This window comes from Aotus nancymaae, unplaced genomic scaffold (assembly GCF_030222135.1).
Source record: "Aotus nancymaae isolate 86718 unplaced genomic scaffold, 86718_ANA_hifiasm-v0.15.2.pri h1tg000076l, whole genome shotgun sequence".
Classification (NCBI taxonomy): Eukaryota; Metazoa; Chordata; class Mammalia; order Primates; family Aotidae; genus Aotus; species Aotus nancymaae.
This window is the reverse complement of record NW_026988491.1, coordinates 4,408,639-4,421,156: the sequence shown is the minus strand read 5'-3', so window position 1 is coordinate 4,421,156 and position 12,518 is coordinate 4,408,639. Positions and strand designations below refer to the sequence as shown.

Sequence of the window (12,518 nt, the reverse complement as noted above, 5' to 3'; positions counted from 1 at the left end):
CCATGCCCAGCTAATTTTTTTTGTATTTTTAGTAGAGACGGGGTTTCACCATGTTGACCAGGATGGTCTCGATCTCTTGACCTTGTGATCCACCTGCCTCGGCCTCCCAAAGTGCTGGAATTACAGGCGTGAGCCACCGCGCCCGGCTGTCTTTTAGTTTATTCACTCAGTAAATGCTTGTCAAATGCTTACCATGTTCAAGGTACTTATGGTGGCAGGGGATGGTGTCAAGATTTTTCTCATCTAAAAGACTCTGGGTCAGGCATGGTGGCTCTTGACTATAATCCCAGCATTTTGGGAGGCCAAGGCAGACAGATCACTTGAGATCAGGAGTTTGAGACCAGCCTGGCCAATATGATGAAACCCCGTCTCTATTAAAAATACAAAAATTAGGCCAGTCGCAGTGGCTCATGCCTGTAATCCCAACACTTTGGGAGGCCGAGGCGGGCAGATCACGAGGTCAAGAGATCAGGACCATCCTGACCAACATGGTGAAACCCCGTCTCTACTAAAAATGCAAAAATTAGCTGGGCATGGTGGCGTGTGCCTGTAGACCCAGCTACTTGGGAGGCTGAGGCAGGAGAATTGCTTGAGCCTGGGAGGCGGAGGTTGCAGTGAGCCGAGAGCGCCACTGCACTCCAGCCTGGTGCCTGGTGACAGAGTGAGACTCAGTCTCAAAAAAAAAAAATACAAAAATTAGCTGGGCATGGTGGCATGCACCTGTATTCCCAGCTACTCAGGAGGCTGAAGTAGGGGAATCACTTGAACCTGGGAGGTGGAGGTTGCAGTGAGCCAAGATCACACCATTGTACTCCAGCCTGGGCAACAGAGCAAGACTCCATCTCAAAATAAATAAATAAATAAATAAAATAAAAGAGTCTGTCAGGAAAGGCATTGTGTTTCTAGGACACATCTGGAGACCACCCCCTACCACTTTCTTAGACTCCACATGACTGCTGATCTCTCCAGTGCTTGTCCGTTGGGCCTTGCTCCCCATCAGCATTGCTGAGTTTGTTTTGTCCCAAGGTTGGAAGCTTGTCATTTTGGACAGAGTTTACTGTGCTGGCATATTTGCTGATTGAAATGCCAGCAGGAATTTACCCTGGAGCAGTTCTCTGGCTCTTCTCCCTTAGAGGAGCTGACACAGAATACTTCAGTTGTTTCCTCCATCAAGGTCAGCTACAAAAACACAGGCCTCGGCTATTTGATCTAATTAACAGTCACTGCTGCAGAGCCACCGTCCCTGGTTCTGGCTGCAGGGGTTTTTCTTTGGTGGGCTATCATTTGCATTAAAGAGAAAGCACCGTAAATGCTCCACTGGATCTGGCCACAAGCACACAGCACTGGGTGAAGGTCAGGTTGACATGCCTCATTCCTGACACATGTTGACCTGTGTACTTCTTGAGTGCCAGATGTACCAGGATACCTGGCCAGGCCATCTGAGCCCCTCAGAGAGCCCCAGGAGGATGCTAGTTACCCATCTGTGGCACCTGATTTCTACCTGTGACATCACCTGTCTTACTCTCTTTTAGAACATGGTATTGTGCCAGTTACCAGTGATTGCCAATACCTCTTCCCTGCTAAGGTTGTCTCTCGCCTGGTGAAGTGGGTGACAGTTGCCCATGAGGATTACATGGTAGGTGGAGTGACAAGTTATCCTTACTGTCCGGAGAACCGCAGGACCATGTGACCTTTCAGCTCCTGCCACCTCACTGGAAGGGCAGAGGATTTGATTAGAGGAGCCAGAAGTTCACTTCCTGTCTGTGGTACCTCTTCTAGGAGCTGCATTTCACCAAAGACATTGTGGATGCGGGGCTGGCTGGGGACACCAATTTCTACTACATGGCACTCGTCGAAAGGGGCACAGGTAATTGCTCTGCTGATTATGGGGGTTCTAGGCAAAGGGAGCTGCCAAGAATCAAACAGTCTTGGGGGGTTGCCCAAAGAAAGCAGAAGATCCTAGAGTCCTGCTGCAAAGACTTAACAGATAATAATGATTATGAGAACCTGTTTAACAAGGACTTATTCTGCAACACAGTCACATACATGCTCTGTCTCATGGAACCCTCACTGCAGTCCTAGGGGTAGTACTGTCATTTCCATTTTACAGGGGAGGAGATTCGGGCTTGGTTGCAAGCCCAGTCTGATGAGCCTGAGCTCTTTGCCCTTTCCTTCACCGCTCTCTATTACCAGACATGTCCTCCTCCTCCCTCTTCATAGCAGGACTGAGGTGTCACCCTCAGATTGTAAAGGGCAGGGTTACAGGGCCTCCCTCCCTCTTCTGCAGTCCCTGTACTCACTTTAGAGGCATCGAAAACTGATTTTTCAACCTCTTCTGGCATCTGACTTTGCCAAGGCTCCGTGCCAAAGTCCTCAGATGCTGTGTTTGGGCCATTGTCCTATTGTCCCACCCAAGCCTCAGCAAGCCAGGCACTGCCTACGGGATCTCACACTCCCAAGACTTGGTGCTGAGCTGAGGAAGTTGTCTATAGTTCTAAGACAGTTCCAGAACTGTAAGGAAAGGTTGAACTCTTTGGTATGACTTTCTGTCCTCACTACCCCACTTTCTTCTCTTTATATTTTTCATGTCTTTTTGGGTGGGGGAAGCACTTTTTAATAAATGTTCTGATTGTTAGGGAAGAATTGTGTTAACCTCTCCTCTCTTGTATGAATAACTAGTGGTCAGAGAGTTAAACTCTTCCCCCGCCCCCCAGAAATAACTAAAAAGGAATGGCATACTTGTCCCACTTAAGAAGATAAATGTCATCCTGTTGAAAAAGGCAAAGGCTTTGGCCAGGTGTGGTGGCTTATGCCTGTAATCCCAGCACTTCGGGAGGTCAAGGCAGGTGGATCACCTGAGGTCAGGAGTTTGAGACCAGCCTGGCCAACATGGTGAAACCAAACCCCATCGCTACTAAAAATACAAAAATTGGCCGGGCGTGGTGGCAGTCGCGTGTAATCCCAGCTACTGGGGAGGCTGAGGCAGGAGAATTGCTTGAACCCAGGAGGTGAAAGTTGCTGTGAGCCAAGATTGAGCCATTGCACTCCAGCCTGGGGGACAAGAGCGAGACTTCATCTCAAAAAAAGAAAAAGAAAGAAAAGAAAAAGGCAAAGGCTTTCACCAGAAAAGAGAAAAATGAATTATGTTCAAAAACACAAATATTTTGTTTAATGAACATAGCTTTGATATCAGCCAGTTCTGGTTAAACTCAGCACTGCTACTTTCCAACTATTTGATGGTAGGGAAGCTTCTGTCATAGCCCATTTCTTTCTTTCTTTTTTTTTTTTTTTTTTTTTGTATTTTTAGGAGAGATGGGGTTTCACAATATTGATCAGGCTGGTCTTGAACTCCTGACCTCAGATGATCAACCCGCCTCGGTCTCCCAAAGTGCTGGGATTACAGGCGTGAGCCACTGCACCTGGCCCATAGCCCATTTCTTTATGTAAAATTAGGATGATGATAATAGTACCTAACTCATAGAATTAGGATGAAATAAAATGTGTCTAAAGGGTTAGCACAGTGAAAACAGTAAAGACTCTCTACATGTTGGCTAGTAGAAAGAATTCTATATAACAAAATATGTAAAAATCAAATGAAGAAAATAGAGAAAATATATTTGATGTAACAGTTGATACACAATATTGTTGAAAAATTAGATAGTAAGCTTTCACATGGAGAAATCCTTAACCTGCTGGCAAATACAGAAATGACAATTAAACTTCTATGAAAGTAGCAAATAGAACTCATGGACAAAGCCAAGGTGGACCAGACTCTGGGGAGTCCACAGCTTTGTGGCACAGTAAATATATCAAAGTCCTTGGAGATACCAATTATAGGACCTCACATTCTGCAAGCTGGCAATTCCACTTAGGACATTCTAGAACAGTTGGTACCAGAATATGCTCTGCAGCATTCAAATTAATAGGAGACATCTGAGCTGGCCTCAGGGGTCCAGTGGGGAGGCTGCCATGGCTGGCAAGCTGGGTCTTAGAACTGAGTTTTCCTCCTCTCTCCTCTCTTCCCAGCCAAACTGCAGGCTGCTGTGGTATTGAACCCTGGCTACTCCTCCATCCCACCTATTTTTCAGCTCTGTTTGAACTGGAAAGGGGAGAAAACCAACAGCAACGATGACAACATTCGGGTAAGGCCCAGCTGGGGATGATGGGAGGAGCAGGCAGAGCTCCCAGGGGTGGTGGCGTGGCAAAACCCACTGCAGCTGAGGGCTTGGGTACTGCCTTAATTCCCAGAACAGCGGGGTCTGCCAGGATTTGCAGCATTTGCTGGAGCTTGTGTTGTATAATAGAGGAAAGAGTCTAGACCTACTTGCCTACCTTGGGGTCCACAGGTTTCCCCATTTATAGAGTAAGGAGAAATACCTACCATGAAAGGTTATTGGCTTGGGATCCTATAAAAAATGTGAATAAGCTCTGAATCATTTATTTCCTCTTCTCTAATGGTTCCCAAAGGACCCATTTCTTAAAAGCACTGGAATGACATGAGGAATTACATCATTGCAGCTGTTAATCATTGCAGCTGTTACGTAGCAGCCTATGGCTGCTACTAAATCAAATGTGCCATGGAACACATTTTTTTTTGTTGTTTTTTCTTTCCTTTCTTATAATGCAACAGTGTTGAGAGAGGAACGTGTTTTTAACCAACATCTTCTGACTTAGGTCTTATTTTGAGACTCCTTCACCTCTGTTTTCCTGGCTGTGGGCATACAAGGCAGGGAAAGTTATGGGTCAGAATCAGAAAGACCTTGTTGTCTTGATGAGTGGACCTCAGGACAAGCCAGTGTAGCTTGATCTGATGGCCCAGCTCCTGCAGAGGCATCAGTGCTCAGGCCCATCCAGGGCTGGAAACCCAGTCACTGTGATCACCACACGCAGAAAGGTAGTGCTGAGATGCTGGCTTTCCCACTGTGCAGGCCATGGAGAGTGAAGTCAATGTGTGCTACAAGGAGCTGTGTGGCCCTTGGCCCAGCCACCAGCTGTTGACTAACCAGCTGCAGCGGCTGTGTGTGCTGCTGGATGTTTACCTGGAGACCGAGAGCCATGACGATAGTGTGGAGGGGCCCAAGGAATTTCCCCAGGAGAAGATGTGTCTGCGGCTCTTCAGGTGAGGGGAGGGTGGGGGGGCTCTAGTGACTTCTCATGGTAATTTGGGTCAGATACCAGAGCCAGATTTTCTGGGGAGAGCTTGCTTCTTCCTTCCTGAAACTTCCCCTGCAGCCCCACCCTGGTCCGCCTGTTTTACATAAACAGCTCCTAAAGGTGGGCCACCCAACCAAATAAACAGCGCCAGGTATGAGCCAAGAGGATTTGGCTGAACTTTATTTTCTATACTTTCTGTGGAAAACGATCGAGTTTGTTTGCTTTTTACTGTCCAAATAAGTTTTTTGTTTTTTGTTTTTTTTTTTGAGACAGAGTCTTGTTCTGTCGCCAGGCGCCAGGCTGGAGTGCAGTGGCGCAATCTCAGCTGACTGCAACGCAACCTCCACCTCCCGGGTTCAAGCAATTCTCCTACCTCAGCCTCCCTAGTAGCTGGGACTACAGGGTGCACCACCACGCCCAGCTAATTTTTTTTTGTATTTTAGTAGAGATGAGGTTTCACCATGTTGGCCTAGATGGTCTCGATCTCTTGACCTCATGATCTGCCCGCCTTGGCCTCCCAAAGTGCTGGGATTACAGGCGTGAGACACCTCGCCCTACCCCCCAAATAAGTTTTTTAAACTGTGTATCCTTGCCTGTCCCCAGGGAGTCTGCAGTGGCCTTTCTAGGATACTGCCCTGTTAGTGAGAGTCACAGCTTTAGGCAGTCAGGCAGCACAGAAGGAACCAGTTTAGAAGTAAGACAGATATGAGTGCAGATCTCTGTTTCGCTGCTGACCTTGGAAGAGTCACTTCTGCCTAGCTCTGAGCCCCTGCTTTTTTTTTCTTTTCTTTTCTTCGAGACGGGGTCTCACTCTTTTGCCCAGACTGGAGTGCAGCAGCATGATCATAGCCTACTGCAGCCTTGCAGTCTTCCACCTCAGCTTCCCAAGTAGCTGGGACCACAGGCACACAGCACCACACCCAACTAATTTTTAAATTTTTTTTAGAAATATAGTTTCATTATATTAGCCAGGCTGGTCTCAAACTCCTAGGCTTAAGCGATCAGCTTGCCTCAGCCTCGCAAAGTGCTCTCAATTACAAGCGTGAGCCATTGCTCCTGACCCCCATTTTCTAAAGACTGAAGTGGTGGAAGTAATACCTTCTAGCTCATGATGAATCAGAAGTAATTCATGTAAAAGCTTCCTGGCACAGGACTGGGACTCAGAAAATGCCAACAGTTCCTGACAGCTTGGTACTTAGAGTGTCTGGGCTTATGATACTTCCAGCTATTTTTTCTTTCTCTTTCGTTTTGGGTCCTTTATTTTTCTTGCTTACCCTAAATCATGTTCTTTTAAGAGTCAGTTTGAAAACTGCAGATTTTACTGCTCAGGCATCCTTTCCTTTCTGCACAAGGTTGGAGAGGAGCAGTGTTTGGGAAGGAAGAAGGATGTTAATCTGTTTCTAATCAGGACATTCCCCCGTGTTCCCTGTCAGTCTAAACAGGGCCTTACCTCTCCCTCACCTTGTCCTCGGACAGCCAGTTCCAGCCCTGGAAGCAGTCCCAGCATCCTCCCACCTCATCTGACACCTCCACTGGCCTGATTCATTGTGTTGTCTCATAATAACCAGTTCCAGCTCCTAGTGGCTGCTGGGTGCCAGAACTGGTGGCCAGATGCTGGCACCTTCTAGGACTTGCTCTTCTCAGAGGGTCTGTGTAAGACCCTCAGCAATTTCCCAACTGCCCAGCGCACTCTAGCACATTTCCAGGGTGGGAATTCTCACATGGCCAGTGTTTATTTCCTCTTTCTAATGGTTCCTAAAGGACCTATTTCTTTTTTTTCTTTTTTGAGACAGAGTCTCAGTCTGTCACCCAGACTGGAGTGCAGTAGTGCGATCTCAGCTCACTACAACCTCTGCCTCCTGGCCATAGGACCCGATTCTCTTTTTTTTTTTTTTTGAGACAGAGTCTTACTCCATCACCAGGTGCCAGGCTGGAGTGCAGTGGCGGGACCTCGGCTCACTCCAACCTCCGCCTCCCGGGTTCAAGCAATTCTCCTGCCTCAGCCTCCCGAGTAGCTGGGACTACAGGCACGTGCCACCACACCCAGCTAATTTTTTTGTATTTTTGGTAGAAACGGTGTTTCACCATGTTGACCAGGATGGTCTCGATCTCTTGACCTCGTGATCTGCCGGCCTCGGCCTCCCAAAGTGCTGGGGTTACAGGCGTGAGCCACTGCGCCCGGCCAGGACCCGATTCTCAAAGGGCTTTGTTGTATCTCCAGGCTGAGCTCCTCTGTCAGCATTCTGGAAAGGTGCTCCTTCGGTCACTGAGATCCAGTTAACTCTATGGCCGGTAGATGTGAGAGGTGAGGCTCTCTGGCCAGGATGCAGAGTGCTGGCATGGGCAGCAAGAGACCTGAGGCCAGGCATTCCACCAGCCTGGCCTGCATGGCGAAACCCAAACTAAAGCTAAACCTAAACTCTGCTAAAAATACAAAAATTACCCAGGCATGGTGGTGCCTGCCTGTAATCCCAGCTACTACTCAGGAGACTGAGGCACAAAAATCGCTTGAACCCGGGTGGCAGGGGTTGCAGTGAGCTGAGATCATGCCACTGCACTCCAGCTTGGACAACACAAAAAAAAGGGAACAATCCTAAAAAGTGAGGGTGCCCAAAGCTATGTCCTTGAAGTGCCACTGTCATTGAAGGCCTTTTCCAGTTTGTGTTCACTGATTTGCAATCACATAAAGACATTTTTACAAAAATAGCGTTGCACCTTATATGTTGTTCTGCAGTATGCTTTTCTCACAACATTCTGTGTCATGTAACTCTGCCTCTTTTTTTTTCCCATGTGTGAATGAACCATACTTTATTTTATCAGCCTGGAAGGTGTGGTATTAACTATTCCCTTCTTCTGTTTCTCTAGGGGTCCCAGCAGGATGAAGCCGTTTAAATACAACCATCCTCAGGGATTCTTCAGCCATCGCTGACCTCCCACCCAGCCCATTGTTTCCCCTGAGGCCTCACCCTGAGTACTGGGCTTCTGCTTGCTGCTCTGGCCCACATGTGACTCTTGATATTCTCCAAAGACACCATCCAATTAAAAAGCGTTACCTGACCAGTGGCCTTTGTCTGCAGTTCCTTGCAGGGTGGCTTTGCAGTCTGGAAGGGCAGGTGGGAGCTGTGGTAGTGTGAAAACGCATTTGTAGAGAGACTTTTTCTCAGCAGCCAAAAAAAGCAGAGTGCAAAAAGATTCCAGTTCTACAGAGAGATGCTGGCCTCTTGTCTACGCACACCCTGTTTCTACTTTGAGGGGAGGTCCTCATGATCTTGGTATTTATTATCCCAGGTTTCTGCTGTTAAGAGGTGTTAGAGGCCAGGCACAGTGGCTCATGCCTTTAATCCCAGCCCTTTGGGAGGCCAAGGCGGGTAGATCACCTGAGGTCAGGAGTTCGAGACCAGCCTGACCAACATGGTGAAACCCCGTCTCTACCAAATATACAAAATTAGCCAGGCGTGGTGGCGCATGCCTGTAATCCCAGCTAGTTGGGAGGCTGAGGCAGAAGAATCACTTGAACCTGGGAGGTAGAGGTTGCTGTGAGCTGAGATCATGCCATTGCACTCCAGCCTGGGCAACAAAAATGAAACTCTGTCTCAAAAAAAAAAAAAGAGGTGTTAGGAGAAGCCAAAGTCAGCAGAGCACAAGGAGCAAAAGCTCTTCCCTCCCCACCTGCTCTTCCCACTAGTCCTGTCAGGGTTGCCGATGGACAAATTCTTTCTGATCATTGGATGTTACAAATGTCTGACAGTGCAGTGTAAACAGAAGACAAATTCAGTTGATCCTTGAACAACTCAGGGGTTAGGGGCACCAACACCCCCTGCCCTGCACAGTGGAAAATCTGTGTATAACTTTTGACTCCCCAAAAACTTAACTAATAGCCTGCTGTTGACCAGTAGTATGCTATTAGTAATTACTTACTGCTAACATAGTACATACTTTCAGTATATATTTTGTATCTTATACACTGTATTTTTAAAATACAGTAAACTAGAGAAAATAAAGTGTTATTAGGAAAGTCATAAGGGGCACAGGGCTCAGTGGCTCACGCCTTTAATCCCAGCACTTTGGGAGGCTGAGGCAAGTGGATCACTTGAGGGCAGGAGTTTGAGACCAGTCTGAGGAACATGGTGAAACCCCGGCTCTACTGAAAATATGAAAAGTAGACAAGCATGGTGGTGCATGCCTGTAGTCCCAGCTACTTGGGAGGCTAAGGCAGGAGAATTACTTGAACCCGTGAGGCAGACCTCACAGTAAGCCAAGATCACACTACTGCACTCCAGCTTGGGCGATAGAGACTTTCCTAAAAATAAGTAAGAAAGCCTTAAGGAAGAAAATATATATCTTCTATTCATTAAGTGAGAGTGGATCACCATAAAGGTCTTCATCCTGTCTCAGGGTTGAATAGTCTAAGGAAGAGGAGGGGTTGGTTTGCTGTCTCAAGGATGGCAGAGGCAGAAAATGTGGAGGAGGTGGATGGGGAGGCAGCCACCACTGTTACTTTTATTGAAAAAAGTCTCTGCAGTGGCTCGTGACTGTAATCCCAGTACTTCGGGAGGCTAAGGAGGGAGGATCCCTTGAGGCCAGGAGTTTAGGACCACAGCCTGAGCAACATAGTGAGACCCTGTATCTACAAAAATTTAAAAATTAGCCAGGTGCAGTGGCATTAACCTGTAGTCCCAGTTACTCAGAAGGCTGAGGTGGGAGGATCACTTGAGTCCAGGAGTTAAAGGTCACAGTGAGCTATTGATTGTGCCTGTACTGTACTCCAGCCTGAGAAACAATTCGAGACCCTATCTCTAAAAATAAATTCAAGACCCTATCTCTAAAAAATAAAACGGCTTGGCACGGTGGCTCGCACCTGTAATCCCAGCACTCTGGGAGGCCGAGGCAGGCAGATCATGAGGTCAGGAGTTCAAGACCAGCCTGGCCAAAATAGTGAAACCCCATCTCTACTAAAAATACAAAAAATTAGCAGGCATAGGGTGGGTGCCTATAATCCCAGCTACTTGGGAGGCTGAGGCAGGAGAATTGCTTGAACCCAGGAGGTGGAGGTTGCGGTGAGCCTAGATCATGCCATTTTACTCCAGCCTGGGCAACAGTGTGAGACTAAATAATTAATTAATTTAAAAAAGAAATCTGCATATAATAGACCCACCCTGTCCAAACTTGTTCAAAGATTAACTGTATGTCACAGAGAGTAATTCTAAGTCTTACAGGATTTCATGGAGTTAGTGAGAGTGGTGTTGGAGAATCAATCACATACAGACATACAGGACAGTGAGACAATGGTAGAGTGAGACCACGTAACATTTGAGGAGAATATTTTTTATTGAGACAGGGTCTTGCTCTGTTGCCTAGGCTGGAGTGCAGTGGCATGAACACAGCTCATGCTACTGCAGCCTCACCCTCCTGGGTTCAAGTGATCCTCCTGCCTCAGCCTCCCAAGTAGCTGGGACCACAGGCGTGTGCTACCATGCCTGGCTAATTTTTAAATTTTTTGTAGAGGCAGAATTCCACTATCTTGCCCAGGCTGGTGTGAAACTCCTGGGCTTACCTCGGCCTCCCAAAGTGCTAGGATTATAGGCATGAGCCATGACGCCCGGCCTGAAAAGAATCTTTATGGTAATGACAAAAGTGCCTCAAAATATAGTGGTTTGATTCTCAAAGGATTAAGAGAAGTCTTGGGAAAATAGGTAACAACCTTTAAAATGTTTGTAAAATTACCTCCTTTGTAGTACTCCTGCAAAAGTCGAAGTAAAGGATGGCATAGAGTATTCTTGGACAGTTTTGTCAAAAAGTCTTATCTTACCCCACCATCAGTACTTCATTCTTCATTCATTTTAAGAAATAAGATGGGCTGGGCGTGGTTTCTTATGCCATTCCAGCACTTTGGGAGGCCGAGGTGGGCGGATCTCCTGAGGTCAGGAGTTCTAGACCAGCGTGGCCAACATGGTGAAACCCTGTCTCTACTAAAAATACAAAAATTAGCTGGGCATGGTGGCACACGCCTGTAATTCCAGCTACTCAGGAGGCTGAGGCAGGAGAATTGCCTGAACCCCCAGGGTGGAGGTTGCAGTGAGCTGAGATCACGCCACTGTACTCCAGCCTGGACAACAGAGCAAGACTCCATCTCAGGGGAAAAAAAAGATGTAGACATTTAAAAATGCTTGAGAATTACTTCGTAGTTGTAGATAAAGAGTTTGCTAATCCCAGAGGAAATACATGTCAGGTCTCCATATGCAAGCCTGGAGCCTGAAAGTCTGAAGTCCTGCTTGCCTCGGCTGATGTCCCTAATCACCCAGCGAGCTTCCCCGGACAAGCCCCTCACTCAACCCTGCCATCTTAACTGTTATGATAATGTAAATACCTCTCACCTAACCCTGTCATTGTAACTGAACTTGTGGTCATGTATACTCCTTGCCCCTACCCCCCACCACTGTAACTGAACTTACTCTGCAACACCCCCACCCTCCAAAAAACTACCCAAACCTATAAAACCAACTCCTATCCCACTGCCATTTGCTAATGCCCTTTTCGGCCTTAGCCCACCTGCACCCAGGTGAATAAACAGCCATGTTGCTCACACAAAGCCTGTTTGGGAGGTCTCTTCATTCCAAGCTCGTGTTTTTTCAACAATGCATTTTATTTTTTGTGATTGCCCTGATGAAACTTCTTATCCCTCCACAACACGCTGTTAAGCTTGGTCCCCATCATAAACATATTTCCCCTAGGTGGGCTTTTACCGATTTTCCTTGGATAACGCAGACCTCCAGTATAGAAGCTATTCCTCCAGGCCTCTCTGCTGATCACTGAGTACCCCAGGGATAAAGATTTTCAGAGGAAGAGCTAAGTTAATAGATTCCTACCTGTAGCAGGGCCCTTCATTTTACAGATGGAAACCTCAGCCTTGCTGGGCACGGTGGCTCGTGCCTATAATCCCAGCCATTCAGAAGGCTGAGGCAGGAGGATTACTTGAGCCCAGGAGTTCCAAGACCAGCCTGGGTAATGTAGTGAGTCCCCATCCAAAAAAGGGGAAAAAAGAAAAGAAAAGAAACCTGAGCCCAGTGAGGAGAAGAAAATGGTGCCTTTGGTGGCTGTTAAATGACTGCCACTACCCTTAGTCCATTTCAGTCCTTTGAATTCCAAAGGCAGGTACTCTCTAGCTCAGAGGTCCTCAAACATCAGCCTGTGTGAGAGTCACCCATCCCAGCACCCAGGCTCCATTCCAAATATTCTGACTCAGTTGACCTGAGATGCACCAAGGAAGTGTATTTTTTTTTTTTTTTTTTTGAGTCTTGCTCTGTCACCCAGGCTGGAGTACAATGGTGCAATCTCGGCTCACTGCAACCTCTACCTCCCGGATT

At 47.2% G+C, this 12,518-nt stretch overlaps 1 protein-coding gene across 5 annotated transcripts in view; it reads left to right on the top strand.

Moving 5' to 3' along the window:
• The window catches only part of THOC5 (THO complex subunit 5), a 40,075-nt gene extending 31,864 nt beyond the window's left edge, over positions 1–8,211 (top strand). For all 5 annotated transcript variants that reach the window (XM_021666153.2, XM_064367883.1, XM_021666152.2 and 2 more), the window contains 5 exons: positions 1,533–1,636; positions 1,780–1,867; positions 4,027–4,142; positions 4,929–5,119; positions 8,020–8,211. In XM_021666153.2, the coding sequence (XP_021521828.1) occupies positions 1,533–1,636; positions 1,780–1,867; positions 4,027–4,142; positions 4,929–5,119; positions 8,020–8,083 (563 nt within the window). In that variant the 3' untranslated portion in view covers positions 8,084–8,211. The remainder of the gene's footprint in view (positions 1–1,532; positions 1,637–1,779; positions 1,868–4,026; positions 4,143–4,928; positions 5,120–8,019) is intronic.
• Positions 8,212–12,518: the final 4,307 nt, after the last annotated feature.